The 22,585-nt window shown below is 45.3% G+C and overlaps 2 protein-coding genes across 2 annotated transcripts in view; one reads left to right on the top strand and one right to left on the bottom strand.

The window, feature by feature from the left end:
- The window catches only part of LOC149470587 (uncharacterized), a 91,134-nt gene extending 81,415 nt beyond the window's left edge, over positions 1–9,719 (bottom strand). The window contains exon 1 of the mRNA XM_089662195.1: positions 9,653–9,719. Within this exon, the coding sequence (XP_089518321.1) occupies positions 9,653–9,719 (67 nt within the window). The remainder of the gene's footprint in view (positions 1–9,652) is intronic.
- LOC149470586 (uncharacterized) lies at positions 987–20,826 on the top strand. The gene is made up of 2 exons (XM_089662137.1): positions 987–1,112; positions 18,604–20,826. Exon 2 carries the CDS (start codon positions 18,908–18,910, stop codon positions 19,634–19,636), a length of 729 nt encoding a protein of 242 aa, XP_089518263.1. The 5' UTR covers positions 987–1,112; positions 18,604–18,907; the 3' UTR covers positions 19,637–20,826.
- The last annotated feature ends 1,759 nt before the right edge of the window (positions 20,827–22,585 follow it).

The raw sequence follows: 22,585 nt of genomic DNA, 5'->3' as shown, positions 1-22,585 counted from the left end.
TATGCTGACCTGGATGCAGTTCTGTTGTACAACATGATTCCTCACACCAGCAGCTTGTGTTGTCTTCATTCCTGTACATGAAACAGGTACTGTCCGTGTATTAGGGGGACCAATGACACCTTGGCTAGTATTGTAGATGAATCTGGGGGCGTCGGGGGCAATCTTCTTATGTTTATGGCCCTTTAGGGCAGATGTGATTTCTATGTATTTTATGGGAGATTTTCTCTGTATATTGGGAGTTTCCATCTTGTTGTATCATGAATGTAGTATGGAAGATGAGTCCTATGTACTAGGAATGGTCATTGGAAGGACAGAATAGGAGTCACATGATTGGCTGTCCAACCCAGTGACAGTATAGACTAGTGGGTGACATTGATTGAGATCTGCCCGCTGTGTGTATACAATCACCCGGCTAATGTCTAATATCAGGGGACAAAATGTGCCAGCATTCATATCAGACTAAGGGAAAATGGCCGCCCGAGGAGGGACAGGCGGGCTACAACAAAATGGAGGGGGGAGATCTAATCTGCGCTGAAATGTGATAACATTAAATTAGACCAAGGGAAAACGGCCACTGGAGGAGGGACAGGCGAGCTACAACAAAATGGAGGAGGGAGAACTAATCCACTGCACTGTAATGTAAAAACACTATATTAGACCAAGGCAAAATGGCCGCCAAATAAGGGACAGACAGGCTACAACAAAATGACGTCCGATTAGTCTATTAAGGATTATAAAGGTATATATAGGCAGCTGTACGTCCGATGGCCAACTCCTGAGGAAATCACGTGATGTAACATGAAGAGTGGAAGTTAATAGGAATTTTACGAGCCGCCATCGTCTTTTGCTTTTTAGGTTTTTTTTCGCTGTTATTTCATTCTATTCAGCTTTTTTTGTACCAGCACCATCTAGTGTCTGCTCTCCATAATGCAGCCTCTGTATAAATTTGTCTGGAGTAACTTCCTGTCTGTCACTTCCTGTCCCGGGAACACTTTCCTCCTGTCAGCCATTTTAGATCGGCTTCCAGAGGGTCCTGTGATTGTCAGTCTCCATCCTGAACACACGGCCACCATAGGGCCAGCATGGGATCTTCTCCATGTCAGAGCACACGGGTAAGTCAGGTGGATCTCCTATTCCTGGTCCCGGCTCCTGTCCCTGCTATAGACGGACCAATCATCTGTGACTGAACCTTCCTCCTTGTCATCGATGATCTGGGTGTATTATTATTATTTATTCCAGGTACTTATATAGCGCCGTCAGTTTACATCTATATTGTACATTCCCATCAGTCCCCGCCCCCGAGGAGCGTACAATCTAACGGCCCTAACTCACATTCATACATACACATACTAGGGACAACTTAGGAGACAATTCACCTCCCAGCATGTCTTTGTAGTGTAGGAGGAAACAGGAGTACCCGGAGGAAATCCACACAGGCAGAGGGAGAACATGCAAACTCCAGGCAGGTGGTGCCATGGTTAGGATTTGAACCAACAACCCGAGTACTGCCAGGTGGAAGTGCTAACCACTCAGCCACTGTGCTGCCCCGTGCTGTATATATCTCAGCATCTACTTCTCAGTGTTGGTTTCCTCCTCATTGCCGGCCATCATTTGGGCCTCAGAATGGCTCCGGTATTCCCTCCTAGGAAGGACATTCAGGCCGATCTCCCACCATGTTCCTCTGATGTGTCCGAGACAGAATAACAGGAGAGACACCAGGAGAACCCGCTGGGACCTGACACTCCGAGAACCAGAGTTATGGTGGAGTATAGACCCTTCCTGAGATACTCCTCCCTGGGAACGGTCATACCTCCGTACTCCTCTCCTGTACATACCCATCACTGTCATACCTCCGTACTCCTCTCCTGTACACACCGATCACTGTCATACCCCCATACTCCTCTCCTGTACACACCGATCACTGTCATACCCCCATACTCCTCTCCTGTACATACCCATCACTGTCATACCTACATACTCCTCTCTTGTACATAGTACCCACCATCGTATCATCTGCAACTCCTCTCTTACATGTACTACCTGCAGTTATGCTCTTCTTCTTAAATTGGGGATTAACTCGATGACTTACATACTTTTCAGACCTTGTGAAATATTCTTGGCTGTTTTGATAATAATACACTTTAATTTGTATTTCATGATAAATCCCGCCTCATCTCTGCCTCTCTACCTGCAGCCTAACAATGAGGTGTGCATGCAGCCACTGATCTATTTCTGGCTTTTGTCTCTCAGTCATTCTAATGTTCATTTCTCCAAACGTCCTCCAGGACATCCTTCCTGAGACAGAGCTCCTCCCTCTGGGACAGGAAACACGTAAGCACAGTACTATAAAAGGCGGACCACCAGGCCTCCCTCCTGAGTTTTTAGTGTTTCCTCTGCAAGGATGGGTGCAGTCATCAAGGAACTGATTGTTTGGAAGTCCTGGGCCCTAGAGGTTGCTGGTGGATCCTGGTCTGGCTTACTTCCTGCTTCCTGACGTGATCCCTTCAGGGGGAGTGGGGCTGCACTCCTGATATCTTTCCATGCCTCAGTGGATGATGACCATTGGGGTTGTCCTGGGTGGTCCAGGACCTTTGATGCCTATTGCATTCCTTCCCGTGTGGGGGGAGGGGCTCCAGCATCTGATGCACAGTGGGGCAGAATGACTGCCAAGCAGGCGTGCGAGTAGCCGCAACTTCTGGGTGCTGTCCAGGAACCGGAAGTTTCGGCTGCAGTGACGTCATCGAGGGATGCTGGAGACTCGTGGTTCCAGTCTCCATAGCAGCACAGGCATCTGGTCAAGCAGCCAGTCTGGTGTACAGACCCAGCAGAGCCTGTGGCTCTACACCAAGAGGGATGGATGGAAGGCGCTGGCACTTCTCAGGCAGACCCTGGTCCTTCAGGCACTGGCTCCTCTAAGGTAAGCTTGGGGACTCTGATCCCTCTTGCTGACCCTGGTGAGCACACTTCCTTTTCTTGCTCCCCCAGCACAGTGGTTTTTGTATGAGGCGCCCTGGGCTGATTATTTTCTGTATTGTGTTTTTTTTCTTGCTTATTGTAGGTTAAAGTCCAGGACAAGGTGCAGAGTCAGACCCCCAAGAAGAAGTGTGCAGTTTGTGCAGCTAAATTGGGTTCAACTTGGGAAAAACCCTTATGCCGCAATTGTGTGGCTAGCCTAATTAAGGATAAGTCATTTACAGCCTGCCATAAAGTGCTCACCTCCATTAAGGATGACATGTTGTCTACATTTCACTCCTTTAGATCCCTGTTGGAAAAATGCAGTCGCCACTGGGTCCTTGGACCCAATTGGCTGGTTTGTAGGTAGCAGATGCATTAAGAAGGGAGGAGGACCCGGAGGAGGATCCTAGGTCCCAGGTAGATTCAGGCTCATAAGAGGAGGACGGTGAAGTTTGCTCCTTCAGAGGTTCCAGGAACAAATTGCCCCTGGAAGATGTGGACGACCTCCTTAAAGTTATCTACAAAACCTTAGAGATCGAGGAGGAGGATGTTTGCCTATCTAAGCATGACCTCATGTATCAAGGTTTGCATGCTAGAAAGACTAGTGTCTTTCCAGTCCACAGTTCCCTGGTTGATACCATTAGGCAGGAATGGGAAAGCCCTGAGAGGAAACCCTTTTTCTCAAGTAATCTTAAAAGGAGGTTTCCTTTTTAGGATAACAGGTACCAGCAATGGAACAAGGTTCAGAAATTAGACACCCCCTTATCTAAAGTCTCTAAAAGGACAGACTTAGCATTTGAAGATATGGGGGCTCTGAAAGACCCTATGGATAAGAGGGATGAAGTCTTACAACGCAGGGCCTGGGATTCCACTTCCATCAGCCTTAGGCCACCTTTATCGGCTACCTGTGTCACCAGAAATCTGGAATGCTGGCTTACACAGTCGCATCTCTCAGCAGGGACCTCCAGGCAGCAAATCCTGAAATAATTTCCTTTGCTGTATAAAGCAGTTGGTTTCCTTGTGGATGCCTCGGCCAAATCAGTTAAGCTAGCGGCTTGAACCTCTGCCGTAGTGAATTCAGCTTAAAGGGCATTTTGGTTAAAAACCTGAGCAGGGAACTCAGCATTCAAACTGCACCTTTGTGCCTTACCCTTTATTGGCAATAATCTTTTTGGTCCAGGTCTAGAGGAGGCTCTGGAATGTACTGCCCATAACAAGAGGACATTCCCAGAGAGTAAGAAAAGGTTTTACTCTAGTAGTGTTTTTTGTCAAAAAACACATGCCCAGCAGGTTAAGGAGGTTCAGCCTAAGAAACATTGGACAGGGCACAAGAATATGGGAAGAGGAGGAATCTTATTCAATCCTCCTCAAAGCCCACCAAGTCTCATCTCAATGACTTGAACGTCCCAACGGAAAGAAGACTGGGGACCTTTCTCCCTCAGTAGGCTTCAATCTTCTCGAATCTGTACATCCTGGACTTGATCAAGAAGGGGTACAGGTTGGAGTTCAACTTCAGTCCCCCCACCAGGTATCTGGTAACCCACCTTCCCAAGGATCGGGAAAGGGTGCAGGCCCTGCGTGTCCTAATTGGGGACCTGGTAGATCAGCAGGTCCTTACCAGAGTTCCCCGGGACTAGCAGGGCAGGGCATGTTATTCCCATGTGTTTGTAGTAAAAAAACCCTCGGGCACGTGACCCTGAGGGCAGATTTATCATTATTAAAGGCACCCTCTCGGGTCATGAACTCACGATCGCTAATGTCTATGCACCAAATTCGGCGCAAGCATCCTTCTTTTCCTATTTATTTCAAAATTCTTGATGGGTTTCTATCCCCTCGTTTATTGGTGAGAGGTGATTTTATTTGGTAGTTAACCCCCTTTTAGACCAAAGCTCTTCCTCACCATCCTCCCAGGCCTTCCCAAAATCCCTTACCAAAAAATTAGACACCCTTCAACTGGTAGACTCCTGGAGGGCACATAATGTAGGAGCTAGAGATTATTCATTTTACTCCCACCCACATGACTCTTATGCTAGACTAGATTATATCTATTGCTCCCCCATTCTGCTGGCTAACTCTAGGAAAGCTTGCATTCATTTAAGCCCCTGGTCAGATCATAATATTATCGTGCTGTCTATCACTTTTATAGGTCTAGCCCCTACTCCCTACTCCTGGAGACCTAACGACTCTATGCTTACGGATACTAACACCCGCCATGAAGTAGTTACTTCCATTCAAGAATACTTTCAGTCAAACACAACTCCTGATATCTCCCCGGCCATCTTGTGGGTAGCCCATAAGGCGGTCCTGCGAGGTCACCTTATTTCTATGGCTTCATCTAGAAATAGAGAGCGGTGGAAACAAATTCAGAAACTTACCCGAGAATTAGAATCACATTATAGGGCTCATGATGGCAATCCATCTCTCCTTAACAAACCATGATATCGCAAAAGCGTCTAGAACTGAATATTTTACTATCCCAAAAAACTGAAAAAGCTCTACGCTGGTCGAAGGCCTCCTTTTTATTACATAGTCATTCAGGGTCTACTATGTTCGCACAGAAATTAAACCTTTCAATACGACCCCCACATATCTACAAGTTACGTACTAAATCCGGCAGTATCTCCTCTCTTCCTCGTGAAGTCCTGGGTATTTTTGAAAATTTTTATTCCATCCTGTTAGCTCCCCCGCAACCAACTTCTGCTTCCTCAAATGGCTCATGGCTTGATTCTATACCCCACCCTGTTCTCTCACCCTCTCAGATATCCTCTCCCAATGCCCCATGCACTTTGAAAGAAACATCCTGTGTGATTAGCGCACTAAGAACTTCCACAGCACCGGCCCTGATGGGTTCACGGCCAGTTATTATAAACATTTTGCTCCTACATTGGCTCCCTCTTTGATGTCATTACTCAATGATGTTTTGCAGGGCGGTAGGTTTCCTGAGGAGATACTCTTGGCTAACCTGTCTCTATTACCTAAACCCCTGAAAGACCATCATTTACCTCAAAACTATAGACCAATCTCAGTGATGAACAATCATCTGAAAATATTTAGCCGCATTCTGGCAGATAGGTTGGCCCCTATTATCTCCTCTTTGGTCTCACTGGACCAATCAGGATTTATCCCAGGCAGAAGTATCACGGACAATATTCGTCTCACATTAAATGTTATTCAGGACGTCAATTTGCATTCTAAAGAAGTTTTGTTGCTGAGCCGGGACATTAACAAGGCCTTTGATGGTGTCCTCTGGCCATACTTGTTTTCATTACTGCAGTAGATGGGCTTTAGTGATGAATTTCTGTCTGGTGTACATGCTTTGTATGACTCCCCCCAAAACAAGAATAAGACTTCCAGGCTGCAATTCTGTATTTTGTACACTAGGCGGAGGTACCCGTCAGGGTTGTCCTCTTTCACCCTTATTATTGGCGCTTGTTTTGGAACCCTTGGCAGTTGCAATAATCACACTCATAGTCATGGCGTCGTATTACATCCCCCTGAGGAAGCCACGTGACCCTGTGGCGTAACGCGTAGGGGAGGGACTCTGACGTCACGACGCCAACATCGGAGGAACGGCGAGTACTGTCCTTGTGCGCGGGCACATAATTTTAAAAAAACGCTTTGTATTGATCTTTGGCAATGTGAGTGTGCAATTGTCAGGAGACACATTAAAATCTTTTTAAAGGATATAAGCACCATGTGGGGATTTCTCTTCTTTTTCATGGCCTAATTCGGAGGAGCAAAGGGGAGGAAGAGGAAATAGGAGACAGACCCAAAATCACACGAGGGGAGATACCTATATCTATCCACTCATCCGTCATACTTGGAAGGAACTGGGAGGCCATCTAGTGGAAGGAAAGCAACATCACAGTCTACTACAACTTTAGACTTTCCATATATCTACATAGATTGGGACGTTCACATTTCAGCCTAAATAAGCATTAAGAGCATGTAATCCTAATCACCGTCTCAGGTGGTACAAGTGGAGTGATAACTATATATGATCTGCACGTTTTTTAGTATTATTTATTATCATTTTTTATATAATTAATTGGGTGTTATATATATTTTTTTATTATATATATATGTATATTTCTCAGTGTTTAGGGCAATATTTGCAATTTTTGCACATGCATAATTTTTTGCACTTATTTATTATTAATCAAAGAGGTTTTTCTCTATCTATTTGATTTGTGGCACAATAGATTACATTTTTTCATTATTATACACATCATTTTTTAGCTATTTTTATATTAATTACAGCACTGGGCACGTTTTTTACTTTATTCACATCATATCATTATGAGATTACATTTATTTTATTTATTTATTTAATTTATTTCAAATACACATTATAATATATTATATTATATATTACTTAATAATATTTTGAGGAGCGCAACACATATATTATTCTATTTTTTGTCTATTTTTCACATAATGTTTTGAGTATGTGTTTTATGTGTTGATGCACCACTTCATTCAAATAATTAATTGTAAGCACCTTTTTTACACCATAGTAGCTCACAAGTATACACCTTTTATAAAATTAGAATCACACTCAGACATTTCTGGTTCCCCATTATTGGTTCACATTTCACAATTTGTATGTATGCAGATGATGTTATGCTTTTCCTTACTAAACTGTTGGTGTCATTGCCTGACTTCTGCTCATTATTGAATGACTTTGTAACAGTATCAGGTCTTACTGTAAATTTTACTAAATCAGTAGTTCTGCCTATTAATGTTCCTGATTCCCTGGGTGCATCTCTCCGCAATTCTTTTCCATTTCGTTGGGCCACAGATCAGATTTCATACCTAGGTATAAACCTCACCCCCAGATACTCAAAATTATTTGCTGCTAATTGGCCACCATGTGTGTCACGCCTCTCACCTCTATTGAAGATCTGGCATGGATCCCCTATCTCATTCTTGGGCAGAGTCACGGCAGTAACAATGAATGTCTTCCCTAAATTACTTTATTTAGATCACTCCCAATCCCTGTCTCAAAAACGTTCTTAGATCACTTTCAACGGATTATTAATCATTTTATTTGGCGTAACAAACGCCCTAGTTTTACTTCATCGGTCCTCTACCGGTCACAATGGGCGGGAGGCCTAGGTCCGTCTATTCCGTTGGTGGTATGATAGGTCCTTTATTAGGTCATCTGACTTTCAGAGAGGAGGATCTTGTATCACTTTTGAGATGCTACGCATACTGTTTGATATCCCGCTTTGTGAATATTATCATTATCGACAGATTAGACATTTTTTTTAATTCACATTTTGGTCTTACGTCTTCATCTCCGATTTCATTTTTTGAACGTATTAGCCGTGACTCTCCTAGGGGCAGGGGTCTTATTTCAGATTTGTATCGCCAATTTTTGGTTACTTTCTTTCCCTCACCCCCTCTTTATAGACAGAAATGGGAGGCTGATAGTGATGTCACTTTTTCTGATGAGAATTGGGATTCTATGGTGGATAATGTGTGTAAGAGCTCTAGATCTTTCTGTCCATGAGACGGCCCTCCAAGTAATAACCAGATGGTATCATACCCCATCTAGACTACACGCCATGTATCCAGGGACGTCCCACCTTTGTTTCCAGGGCTGTGGCTTTGCTGGTACTCTAATGCATATATTTTGGGCCTGCCCAAGCCTCTCATTGGTGTGGCACAACATTTCTGAAGTTGCCTCTACAGTGGCAGGTGCTCTGGTGCATCTGTCTATGCCGTCCTGCCTACTGGGAGCCCCTATCTCGGGAGTTCAGACTGAGGTTATGAGGCTAATCCATAGCATTTGTATATCCACCCTATGGGCTATTGCCCTACATTGGAAATCCCTCACAGTACCATTGACCACAGTTCTGCAGAGTTGATGCGGTGATGTTCATGGAGAGAATTCATTATACTCTATTGGATAAGATGCATTTATTTGACAGAAAATGGGAACTTTGGAGAACTCACAGGCATTTACTAGATCAATAAGGACCATTTATGCTTTGATTGATTGAGTTACTTTCTTGGTCGTTTTATAACTCTGCCTCCCTCTCTACCTATATTGCTCATGTACTTCATTTCTTTTCTCTTTCCCTTTATTCTACATAATTTCACCTTTGAAATGAACACTGCAGTTGTTCCTTGTTTCTGTTGTATATTCTATTTGAAGCTGTAATGCCATTTTGAAGTCTATTTCTTCAAAAATAAAAATGTTTATAAACAAAAAAATATATATTTAGTATAATTCTACAATTTTTGCAACTAACAGCTCAATGCTGTTAGCTAAACCTTCTACCAATAGCTGGACAACAAAATAACAAACGGATCACCCTTTCATCCAGCTGTGGTCTAATGCTGTTTAATGCCCATGATACCCAGCCAAGCATAGCCTCTTTGAACAATGCATACACTTACCAACTGCTTATATCTGCAGGCTGACATCTTATTCCCAATAGTCTATCCTTGGCCTGACTCCTCTATACAACAGATGTTCAATATCCTGTTTTTTGGCCTCTGTGGCTTCTGAAGATGTTCACTGTTCCCCCACATTTTCCTTGGTAGCCTGAGTTGGGCCTGCCCAGGACTGTTTTTTTCCATCTATGTATATCCCAGTGACATAGACAGATGGACAACCTACCTGTTTTCACATCATGGCCTTATGGCCTCCTGACCTGTTTTGTCAGACATTTCTCTCTTTACTAACCTTGCTTCCCCCACTTCTCTCCTCTTTCTTTCTCTTTTTCCTGTCCCAGGAGTGATGATGTCACCATGATGCGACACCTACAATCAGCTTTGCATCTGTCCTTTATCATGGCTCCAATAAATATACTTACCCTGAATGTTCGGGGAATAAAAAAATTAAGGCCTTCAAATCCTTTGCCCATGCCAAAGCACATGTGGTGTGCCTGCAGGAGACTCATTTCACTGCCAGCCATATGCCGAAATATCTCAGCTCTTCCTACCCACAGGTTTATATGGCTTCTGCCGCAACTAAACGCACAGGTGTACTCAAAGCTTTCCACTGCTCTACTCCCTTTACACCCAAGGCAGGGATCTGGGACCCAGAGAGCCTTAAATTTTCTAATGGGTCACCTTGACTCAGAGGTCACTATACTTCATACTATGCCCCAATTGCAGTCCTAACTCCCATTTGCTACAAGTAATAGATTCCCTATGTGGCAATTCCAGCCAGCTAGTTTATCCCTTTTTAGACAAATCCCCCATAACCTCTTATCCATCCACATCCTCCTTCCAGCAACAACTCCAACAACGCTCTCTCATAGACACATGGCAAGAAGCTAACCCAGCTAGAAGACACTATACATACCACTCATATCCACATAAAACTTTCTCCCACATTGACCATATATTTCTGACTAGAGGTATGTCCCCAGCCCTCCTATCCTGAACCATCATACCTTACCCCTGGACTGGTCACAAAGCTGTCCTCTTGACCCTCTCCTCCTTAGTACCCCAACAAACTAGCACTACATGGAGTCTAAATGGCCCACCCATCCCACAGACTGGACATTGAACTAGCCATCAAAGAATACCTGACACATAACACAACTGATGACATCTCTCTCCTGACCTTTTGGGAAGCCCATAAGTCTGTAATTAGAGGAGCCTGTATCAGCCAAGCCTCACATCTCAAGAAAGGACAGCGAGCAATCCATCACCGCTTAGACACCTCATTTCACCAGGCCAACAAAGCCTTCCAATCAGACCCCTCACCTTCTCATAGATTGTCCTGGACAAGACCAGGCTAGAAATAGATGTTTTCTTGACAGAATCAGACGAAAAAGTTCTACACCAATCCAGGCATGAACATTAAATGAACGCAAACAAACCTGACACTTTTCTAGCCCTGGGACTGCGAACCTCAGACCACACAGACTTGTCCATTTAAAGATTACAAAAACTTCACACACCAGCCATCCTAATAAAATATTACAGATCTTCCACAAACATCTAGCAGAATTATACTCTGAGACCGGCTCCTATGATGAATCGCAGGCCACTGAACTTTTCTCAAGCCTATCTCTACCAACACTCTCAGCTTCTCAATGTTCTTCCCTGGAAACACCTATTACAGAACTTGAGGTCCCGAACTCCATCAAGTCCCTAAAGTCTAATAAGCGGCCTGGCCCAGACAGCTTACAGCCCTATATTCCAAAATATTTACTAACCTCCTTCCACCTTTATTGGTTAATGCATTTAATGCCTTACTCAAAGGTTATTCTTTCTGCTCAGACTCCCTAACAGCAGTCATTTCTATGCTACCTGAACCCCAATCAGATCACACCACATGGCTTCATTACACACCAATCTCCCTTCTTAACTTGGATGTTAAAATCCTAGAAAAATCCTATCTGCATGGCTGAACTCCATCATAGGCACCTTGATACACAAGGATCAGATGGGTTTTAACCCCCCTCTGCCAAGCCGAGACCACAGAGTGATTTTGCTAGAACATGCAGCTTGCATACGCCGCATACCCGGCTGTTTCCTTTCCTTAGACATAAAAAAAGCCTTTGACTCCAATGGATATCACCCCTTTACACCTCCCCAAGGGCTTACTTGAGGTACGTGGGTTACAAGTCAGACTTTTTTTCAATACAAAGGGGAATGAGGCAAGGCTGCCCCCCTCCCCCTCCCCCCCCCCCTTTTCTAGCGAATGAACCTTTAGCACAGCTGATAAGAACTAACACAAATATTAAAGGATTAGAACTTGGCAGTCATCATCATAAGTTATGCTTTTTCTCTGATGACAATCTCCTCTTCATGTCTTCTCCTTTGATCTCAGCACCCAACCTTCTCCAATGCCTGGACCAATTTGCAGTGATTTTGGACCTGGTTGTGAATCCCAAAAAGTCTACAGCTCTTAATATCTCTCTACCCTCCTTAACTGTGTCACAACTACAACGTCCTCCACCCTTCTCTTGGTCCAGTCAATATATTCCTGATTTAGGACTGTAGCGGAAGCGTAGTCAGGACAGAACACATGAACAAGATGGGGAACACACAAAACTTTATTGAACTCTGAAAGACAATCAATCAGAACAGTTCATGGCACTCTGCGACATGCGGCTTGTAGGGACACCCACAGTAAGTGGGCTCATGGGGACTCAACGGGACACTAGCTGTGGAGTCTGGCCTAGCACAGCTCCCACCCAGCTTTCTAGGGTCATCGGTGCGCACAAAAGGGACCGTTCAGGACATGGGGAAGGTCGGTGCACACAACGGACAGTTCAGGACATGGGTAGTCTGTGCACGCAACAGGGACAGTTCAGGACACGGGTAGTCTGTGCATGCAACAGGGACAGTTCAGGACATGGGTAGTCTGTGTGTGCAACAGGGACAGTTCAGGACACAGTCTGTGCGCACAACAGGGACAGTTCAGGACACGGGGGAGGTCGGTGCGCACAACAAGGACCGTTCAGGACATGGAGGGGGTCAGTGCGCACAACGGACAGTTCAGGACATGGGTAGTCTGTGCACGCAACAGGGACAGTTCAGGACACGGGTAGTCTGTGCATGCAACAGGGACAGTTCAGGACACGGGTAGTCTGTGTGCGCAACAGGGACAGTTCAGGACACAGTCTGTGCGCACAACAGGGACAGTTCAGGACTCGGGTAGTCTGTGCGCACAACAGAGACAGTTCAGGACACGGGGGAGGTCGGTGCGCACAACAGGGACAGTTCAGGACACGGGTAGTCTGTGTGCACACCAAGGGCAGTTCATGGTTTCAAGGGACACTCTCGGTAGGCGACTTGCAGACGCTCAGCAGCAGGCAGCTCTCAGGGAGGTAGGCGACTTGCGGACGCTCAACAGCAGGCAACTTCCAGGGACCCTCAGCAATGGACGGCGGCCCTCACAGTGGCCAGCTTCTCAAGGGACAGCAGCGATCGTCAGGTTAGTGATCAGCAGAAGGAGCCCTCACAGCGGCCAGCTCCTCCAGGGGCCCGGCGATCAGCAGCAGGGGCCCTCCCAGCGGCAAGGAACAGCAGCGGGGGTAGCATGGCTGCGGGGTCTGACCTTAGAACAGGGGGGCTCATGCAGAGTGCTCAGCGGGGATGCCTGTGAAGGCCCGGTCCCCACCCTGACCTCCCACGACAGCAGTGGCGGTGGGCCAAGGGAGAGCGGCCAGACGGCATTAGGAGGAAGGGAGAGAGAGAGAGAGCAAGCCTGGTCTCACGCTGGCATTTTTAAAAGCCGCGCACAACACTTCCTCGTTGCAACAGCCGGTCCAGCGCCGCATTGCCGGGGTAACGAGGCATGCCCCCCTCACTCCAGCCACGCGCAGGGAGCGCGGCTTTTGTCTCTGGCGGGGTGCCGAGCGCGGGAAGCCCTGCACCTGCCGGGGGCACACAAAGGCCTCCCAGCGGCCCCCCGCCGGGATTTCCTGGTGAGGGGGGTCTCAGTGGTCCCCTCCCCTCATCCTGCTTCACGGCTGTGTGCGGCGAGTGGAAAGAGAGTGAGCCGGGCGCACGTGACACTGATTCCCACCTCTCACAGGATGAGAGGGGGGAGAGGTGGGGAAGCTGCAGTGAAGGAGAAGAGCAAGCCTGGCACACCGTGACAAGGACCCAAGCTGATGGCAGACCTCAATATTCTACATTCTGCTAACTACCCTCCTATGTTAACACACCTTACTAATCTTATGACATCCTGGTCCAAACTACCCCTCTCATGGATGGGTTGTATCACGGTTGTAAAAAATGACAATTCTGCCCCAAATATTATACCTTTATTGGGTCCTACATATATATACATATATAATGTCACAATATAGGTACTGCCAGGGTGCCCAAATCTGGTATATCTGCCTCCCAAATATAGTACATTTCAGCCCCTCAAATAAAGTGCATTCCGGTCCCAATTTCATTAGCCAGTTTCCCCCAATTCACTTTAAATTTAATTAATTAAATTTAATTAATATCCGCACTGCATGCATGGGGAGTTCCTGCGCTTGCGGATGCCACCGGACAAAGGCCTTGATCACGAGAGCACGACCCGTGTCCAGGGGGTGTGCCTCATTGCCGAGCAACAAGGCTCACCGCCCACCACTGCCAGGACAACCGGGAAGCGACCTGCATCAGTTTAAGAGACTGATGCCGGGCTCTTCCTGGTCATTAATTCCGCTGCCAAGCCACCGAGGGATCCCAGATGAGACAGGACCATCGTGGCCACTCTGCATAGACCCCCCAAGGATAAGGGGAGCCTCCACAAGCTGCCTCTCTGCACTCCCCAAAGCTAAGGGGGAGAACCACGCCAGCTGCCCATCGCAAGCCCCAGAGAAGGGGGAAACCTCCACAAGCTGTCACTCTGCAAGCCGCAAGGATAAAGGGGAGCACCACACAAGCTGCCCACTGCAAGCCCCAAGGATAGGGGGAGAACTACACCAGCTGCCCTCTGCAGGCATCTAGGACTCGGGGGGGATTATTACCACGGACTATGCCACGCATACTCCGCTTTCAGGGCAAGTACCTGATGTCATACTACCTTGCTCCCCTGTGGACCGGGCACCCCTGTCAGATCTGTGAGTGTATGCTCCCCTGTTTTCCCTGAACTGTTCTTGTACTCCCTCTCCTGCTCCCTGTTTGGATTACAAACAGCTGTAGAGACTTTAACTTTGCCTCTGGGGCTGGACTACAATTATTTTGGGCCCTCTCCTTGCTATTTCCCATACTGAGCACTGCCACCCCCCTTGCAATCTCCCATTGAGTGCACATCTTGCTCAACTCCCTAAATATCACACAGTAAAAGTGACCCCCTCCTATGGGTCACTATAGAGTCAGTAGATTGTAACCCCTCATGAGTTGCCAATTTACTATGGCTACACTCCAGAGACCATCGCTCACTCCAATACCCAATTACTCAACACTACCCATCTATCTGGGACAGTCTAAAGTTCTGGTACACCTTACAGTCACCCCATAACCCACTCATGGTATACCTCCTCAATCCAGGCCTTTATCCAACATGGATGCCTCCATCTTCTTTTCATGCTTGTCCTAGAGCTAGTCTAATTCAACACCAGACTCCTTTATACCCTTCCAAACCCTATGTGACTCCAACAAAATCTCTACATCTGAAATTTTTAGATATCTTCAGATCAAACACTTGTATTGCTCCCACTTACACATGAACACCTCTGTCCTAGACATGACTAGGTTTGGACACATATGTAAATGTGACCCCCATGCCAGACTTTTGATTTCCACCTTATATGCACAGTTACCAGCTCCACCACCTTACACTTCCTTACCATATACATCCAAGTGGGAATGGGATTTAAATCTTCATTTGAAAACGATTGGGCAGACATATGGTCTGCTGCAAAATCCTCCTCCCAAAATATAGTTGCTATGGAGAATAACCACAGCACTCTCATTCACTGGTACCTGGTCCCTGCCCGGATCACTAAATCCATCCCTAATCCCTTACTTGTCTATGTGGCTGCTCTGAAGCAGGTATCCATATTTGGTGGACCTGCCCAGTTGTTCAAACGTATTGGTGCAAAATATTCCATATGCCTACAGTTCTTTATGAAGAAGTTACAGTATATATATATCCATCTGGCCACTGCCTCATTTAATAACAAGCCCCAAGAAGTATACCTGATGATGTGTCTCCAAGCTATGGATGGAAGGAAAGGCATCACCCCACCGGCAAGTGAGAAGAAGGGAGCATGAGTCAGAGCAATTCCAGTGTCAGCCAATACAAGTAACGGGATGGATGCAGTGTGACCAAGTCCTAGTGGGTGGGATGAAATGCATCAGAGGGCGTGGCTAGAATGGCAGGTGAGGCCATTCCTCAACACTGGACTGGAGTCGGTTGACCAGCGTCCATTCCTTTACTTGCATAAGGCCCAAGAAGTGACACACTGGCAATTCAAACTACTCCTGTAGGTCACCATCACGGTTTAGCAAACCATAGCGAAGGCCTGGAAATCCCCCCACCTCAATACCACTGAAACTAAGAATAGTGCCACTCGAGCCATGATACATGTCAAAGTAGAAGCCGTCCTATTAGACAGAGTGCATAAAAATGAACAACTATGGCAACCATGGGTTGACCATTTCCTACCCTCAAACTCTGATGAAACCTTACTCTCTTTGTAGTCCTGAGTCCATTAGGTAACCCACTACTCAGTTGCTACTCTATACAGGCACACACCCTCCCCCCCTGGGGACCTCCTCTCCCCCCCCCCCCTTATCTGTACCCCTTTTTTCACTACTCTTGCTCTTATCTCTCCATTGCTCTCTTCCTTTTCAACTTTCCTCTCATTAGCTCTTTATCCCTTATGGGGGTTTTCCCAATTGGGGGAACCTACACTATCAGTTTGAATTTTCAGTGAGGCGGACAGGTCACCCACTCGTCTGCCACTGATATCTGCATACAGGTTGAAGTACTAAATCTATACTCCCACTGTGACATGCAAAAGTTGTTTCATCAGAAAAGAGGATTTGGACCACTGAGCAACAGACAAGGTCTGTTTTTCTTTAGCCCAGGTAAAACGCTTCTGATGTTTTGTTGTTCAGGAGTGGCTTGACAAGAGGAATATGACATTTAAAGCCCATGTCCAGGATCCATCTGTGTGGTAGCTCTTGATGCACTGACTCCAGCCTCAGTCCACTCCTTGTGAAAGTCCCCAACACTTTTGAATGGCCTTTTCCTGACAATCCTCTCCAGTCTGCGGTCATCCCTGCTGCTTGTGCACCTTTTTCTTCCACACTTTTCCCTTCCACATAACTTTCTATTAATGTGCTTTGATACTTCACTTTGGGAACATCCAACTTCTTCTGCAATTACCTTTTGAGGCTTTCCCTCCTTATGGAGGGTGTCAATGATGGTGTCAGGACAGCAGTCTTTCATATGATTGTGATTCCTACTGAACCAGACTGAGAGACCATTTAAAGGCTCAGGAACCCTTTGCAGGTGTTATGGCTTAATTATCTGATTAGAGTGGGACACTTTAAGCCGAGAATATTCCACCTTTTCACAATATTCTCATTTTCTGAGATTGTGGATTTGGGGTTTTCATGAGCTGTAAGCCATAATCATCACAATGATGACAAATCACGGCTTGAACTATCTTGCTTTGCATGTAATGAGTCTATCTCATTTATTAGTTTCACCTTTTAAGTTGCTGCACTGAAATAAATGGACTTTTGCACGATATTCTAATTTTTCGAGTTTCAACTGTATACTCCACAATTCTCCCATGTGGACACCTCGTAAGTGGTTCTCCAGTATAGACTCCCAGTTTGGGGAACTCATTTAGAAGAAGCCGTCAGCTAGAATCAAACTCACTACTCTACAGTATGGTGAAGACCAAGGAGGCCTAGCAATACCAAATGTTAGACTTTATATTATAGCTGCCCAACTTCAACATCTTAGTAGACACATTAGATCCCATCCGTTGATTGCTACTTCCATCAGATACAGATTTCACATCACTCTCACACTTGTTAATGGGCTTCAGATGGCACCAGTGGGAAAGGCATGATCTCTCATATATTTATTCCAGTCTTTTGACTCTTGCCGAAGAATTATAGAAAGAAATGGGAAACAGACAGAGAAACAGAGAAAATAAGAGAAAGTGGTGGGAGGTGATTGTGACCTCCATACCTTTCATCTCTCTGTCCTCTTCACAGAAACTCAGTCATTTCTTTTGCATAGAGCTTTCAGGACTCCAGCCCAATTGTTCAGCTAGGACAGGAGGGATTTCCCCTTATGACCCCAATTGTAGCGGTGATGTCGGGGATTTGATACACATGTTTTGGAGATGTCCAAAATCATTCAAAAAGTGGAACGATATGTCCAGTATTGTAATGTTGGTGTTCAATATTCCTCGGGTGTGCCTCTTGGTGTCAATAGAGGAGGAATTATTTACACCTCCTCCTATTACAAGTCATATAGTAATAGTGAGGCTGCTTGACCATAAAAAATATCCCGATCTTGGCTATCATCTCAAACTTTCAGCAGACAACAGTGGATTGAGCAGGTGAACTCCACATTAACATGTGAAAAACGAACTTACCAACATTGTAATTCCCGCAGGAGATGTATGTCTCTCTGGCAGAACTGGCTGGATATTCCTTGCTCACTCCTAGTTAGTTCTTCATAGGTTTTTAAAATCTTAGCTCTTTTAGCCCCATAAAAGGAGAACGGCCAGTTGTATCCTACTGAATGGTAACTACATTGGAGACCCATACTTGGGGTATGATCCTGGAGACACAGGCCTCATTGATTGGTGTCAGCTATCTATGTATGTACTGGGGGGCGTTACTTGCCCTGTGCAGCTGAATTGTTCTAGGCTGTTTCATCTTTTCTCTGTTCATTTGTTTATAAAAGGTAAAAGTGACACCATAGACAAAGCAAGTTATTGTTCTGTATGATCTGTAACAGTGCCACAACTGCCTATACGTGAGAATGTATGACTCCATTGTCTGGGCTGAATGTTGGGAATACTGTGCGCACTTATAAACTTTCTTAATAAAATCTATTTGATTAAAAAAATACTGTAGATAATGCTGTACATATTCTTTCTATTCATAAGATATATTTAGTAATGAACATTAAAAATAGAAAGCAACTTTATGTAGCCCTATATATAGAATTCTATCTTTTTTCTTTCTCTACAGGTGGATTGATGAACCAAGTTTTTGGGACATTTTGGTCTTCATGAATACAGCTGATTCACGTGGAAAATAAAACACATGGATGTCTTAATTGACTGAAAGTCTTTATTGCAGTTCACTGGAGGATTCACACGGGATACAAGTCATATCTGTGTTCTAAAAGTCATGGTTTGGATCCTCTTCCACATTGATCCAGCAGGAGAAAAGTAATTTCAGTGTTCTGGAAGTGACAATGGCGTTACAATAAAGTTCAACCCCAGTATACATAAGAGGAGTCATTTCAAACTACTTGTTTGTAGATTTTACAATGGAGAGAAAATATATCACACACCAAAAGGCTTGCAAGGGAGAGAAGCCATATCCTTGTTCTGAATGTGGCAAAACTTTTACAAGCGAGAGAGTCCTTATAATACACCAAAGATTTCACAATGGAGCAAAGTCATATCAGTGTTCTGAATGTGATAAAGCTTTTACACAGAAGTCAAATCTTATCAGACACCAGAGGATTCACACTGGAGAGAAGCCATATCAGTGTTCTGAATGTGATAAAGCTTTTACAGTGAAGTCACATCTTATCACACACCAGATGATTCACACTGGAGAGAAGCCATATCAATGTTCTGAATGTGATAAAGCTTTTACAGAGAAGTCAAGTCTTATCAGACACCAGAGGATTCACAATGGAGAGAAGTCATATCAGTGTTCTGAATGTGATAAAGCTTTTACACAGAAGTCAAATCTTAACACACACCAGAGGATTCACACTGGAGAGAAGCCATATCAGTGTTCTGAATGTGAGAAAGCTTTTACACAGAAGTCAGATCTTATCAGACACCAGAGGATTCACACTGGAGAGAAGCCATATCAGTGTTCTGAATGTGATAAAGCTTTTACAGGGAAGTCAGATCTTATCACACACCAGAGGAGTCACACTGGAGAGAAGTCATATCAGTGTTCTGAATGTGATAAAGCTTTTACAGGGAAGTCACATCTTATCAGACACCAGAGGATTCACACTGGAGAGAAGCCATTTTAATGCTCTCAATGTGACAAAACTTTTACAGTTAATGCCGGTCTAATCTATCACTGGAGGATTCACAAATCTCAGCATAGATTAAATTCTGGAAAAAAAGGGAATATTAAAGAAGTTTCAGGTGTCACAAGCTAGTTTCACATCTCCAATGTCATCCCACAAGCTAGAGAAGAAGAAAGAAGATAAAATGTTTCTTTAAAAGAAACAAACTAAAATCTGTGCAAACTGGAATGTAATGATTGGATGAACTGAGTTTAGTGCTTATGTCCATCAATACACAACTAGAAGGGATTTGAATATTGTATCTTTTGACAATTTTTTTAAGATAAGCATCAATAACTGAACAGCTTCCCTCATGATTCTCATCTTTATCTTTTTTTATGGAGCTTTGAATGAATTTGCATTGCAATGCATTTTCATGATTCACCAACTGAGTTGTGTTTCCAAGCATTTTCTTCATTTCTGGATCCTGAGGTAATACATGACCAACACTGCCTCAGTACCAGAGACTAGGATGGGGTCTATTGTCATCTTACCAAGTCTCTGAAGCCTCAGTGGGAGAGTCCATTCCAGGTTCTTCTGACTATTGATACATGATCAGCCAGGCTTGAGGTCTCCCGCTAAGCCCACCTTGTCCACTCCTCCCATTACATGTTCCATCTCCTCTCCCATTATCAATGCCATCTTTCCACATTTCATCTCCTCTCATTATTATTATTATACAGGATTTATGGCACCAACAGTTTGCTCAGAGCTTTACAATATCATGGGAGACAATACAGCAACTATACAGTTAAATACAAGAGGGATAGGAGGACCCTGCTCCTCGGAGCTTAAAATCTAGGAGGGAGGGGCTAGTGGTACAAAAGGTAGTAACTGTGGGGGATGGATTGGTTGGAAGAGTAGAAGATTCCTTTATTAGCTGAGGGCAGGATAGGCTTCCCTGAAGAGAGAGGATTTCAGAGATCGCCTAAAAGTGAGCAGAGTGGGAGATAGTCTGATAAATTGGGGTAGAGCATTCCAGAGGATGGGGAAAGCTCTGGAGAAGTCCTGGAGATGAGCATGGGAGAAGGAGACAAGGGAGCTAGAGAGCAGGAGGTTGTGCAAGGAGCGGAGAGTATGGTTTGGGTGATATTTGGAGACAATATTGGTGATGTAATTTGGGGCAGAGTTATAAATGACTTTATATGTTATTGTTAATGTTTTGAATTTTATCCATTGGGCAATGGGAAGCCAGTGGAGGGATTGGCAGAGAGGGGTGGAGGACACTGATTGGAGGCCAGTGGATGGATTGGCAGTGAGGGGTGGCTGATACAGAATGGTTAGTAAGGTGGATGAGTCTGGCAGCAGCATTCATGAAAGACTGAAGAAGGGATAGTCTGCAATGAGGTCGGCCAATGAGGAGGGAGTTACAATAGTCAAGGCGAGATATAACAAGCGAGTGAATAAGTTGCTTAGTGGTTTCCGAGGTTAAGAACGGCCATATCTTGGAACTGTTGCGGAGGTGAAGTCTACAAGGTTTGGACAGCGATTGGATTTGGGACTGAAAGGACAGATGGGAGTCTAGGATTACACCTAGTACCCTGGCATGAGGGGAGGGACTGATGATTGTGTTATTGATCTTGATGGAGAAGTCAGGGAAGAGGGCACAGGCTGGAGGGAATACTAAGAGCTCAGTTTTGAAAAGATTGAGTTTGAGGAAGTAGAGTGACATCCATGCCGATATGTTGCTTAGTAGGTTAGTAATGCGGGAGGAGACTGAAGGAGTGAGGTGAGGAGGAGACTAAAGGGGTGAGGTGAGGGGTAGAAAGATAGATTTGTGTGTCATTAGTATAGAGGTGGTACTTAAAGCCATGGGAGTTTATCAAGTGACAAAGGGAGGAGGTGTAGATGGAGAAGAGTAGGGGTCCAAGGACGGAACCTTGAGGGACCCCTACAGAAAGAGGGAGTGAAGAGGAGGAGGCAGAGTTATAGGTAACACTGATGGAATGCTGCAATAGATAGGAGGAGAACCAGGAGAAAGCAGAGTCTTGGAGGCCAAAAGAGTTGAGTTTTTTGAGGAGGAGGGGATGGTCAACTGTATCAAAAGCTGCAGAGTAGTAAGAGTACTGAGTAGTGGCCATTGGTTGGGATGAGTGCGGAGCAGTGGCCATTGGTTGGGATGAGTGCGGAGCAGTGGCCATTGGTTGGGATGAGTGCGGAGCAGTGGCCATTGGTTGGGATGAGTGCGGAGCAGTGGCCATTGTTTGGGATGAGTGCGAAGCAGTGGCCATTGGATGGGATGAGTGCGGAGTAGTGGCCATTGGTTGGGATGAGTACGGTGTAGTGGCCATTGGTTTTAGCAGTTAGTAGATCATTAGTGAGGTTTAGTAGGGTAGTTTCAGTGGAGTGTAGTGAGGGAAGCCAGACTGTAAAGGGTCGAGAAGGTTGTTGTCGGTGAGGTGGGAGCTCAGGTGATTGTAGACTAAACGTTCTAGGAGTTTAGAGGTAAATGGCAGCAGGGAGATGGGTCTTAAGTTGTTCAGGTTGGTGGGGTCCAGGGAGGGCTTTTTAAGTATGGGAGTGATGTGCGCATGCTTTAGAGGGGAGGGGAAGGCACCAGTAGAGATGGAAAGATTGAAGATGTGAGTGAGGAAGCATAGGATGGAAGAAGAGGGTGACCGTAGTAGTTGTGAGGGGACAGGATCCAGGGGGCAGGTAGTGAGATGGGCTTCTGAGGAAACCTTAGTGACCTCTTCGGTAGTAGGAAGGTCAAAAGAGGAAAGTGTTGAGGGAGGTTTAGTATAAGGTATGCTAAGTGGGATGGATGTCTGTGCAGTGGAGATGCCCCTATGAATTGCATCAATCTTGTTTTTGAAATGATTTGCAATCTCGTGAGCAGTGAGTGAGGTACTGGGTGGAGGTGGAGAAAGCTGAGAGTTAGAAGTAGAGAAGAGACGACGAGGACTGGAT

Source organism: Staurois parvus, unplaced genomic scaffold (assembly GCF_062004578.1).
Source record: "Staurois parvus isolate SC_StPar_1 unplaced genomic scaffold, SC_StPar_1.0 ptg000037l, whole genome shotgun sequence".
NCBI lineage: Eukaryota > Metazoa > Chordata > Amphibia > Anura > Ranidae > Staurois > Staurois parvus.
The sequence above is the reverse complement of the archived record's forward strand: the minus strand, read 5'-3'. Positions and strand labels throughout refer to the sequence as shown.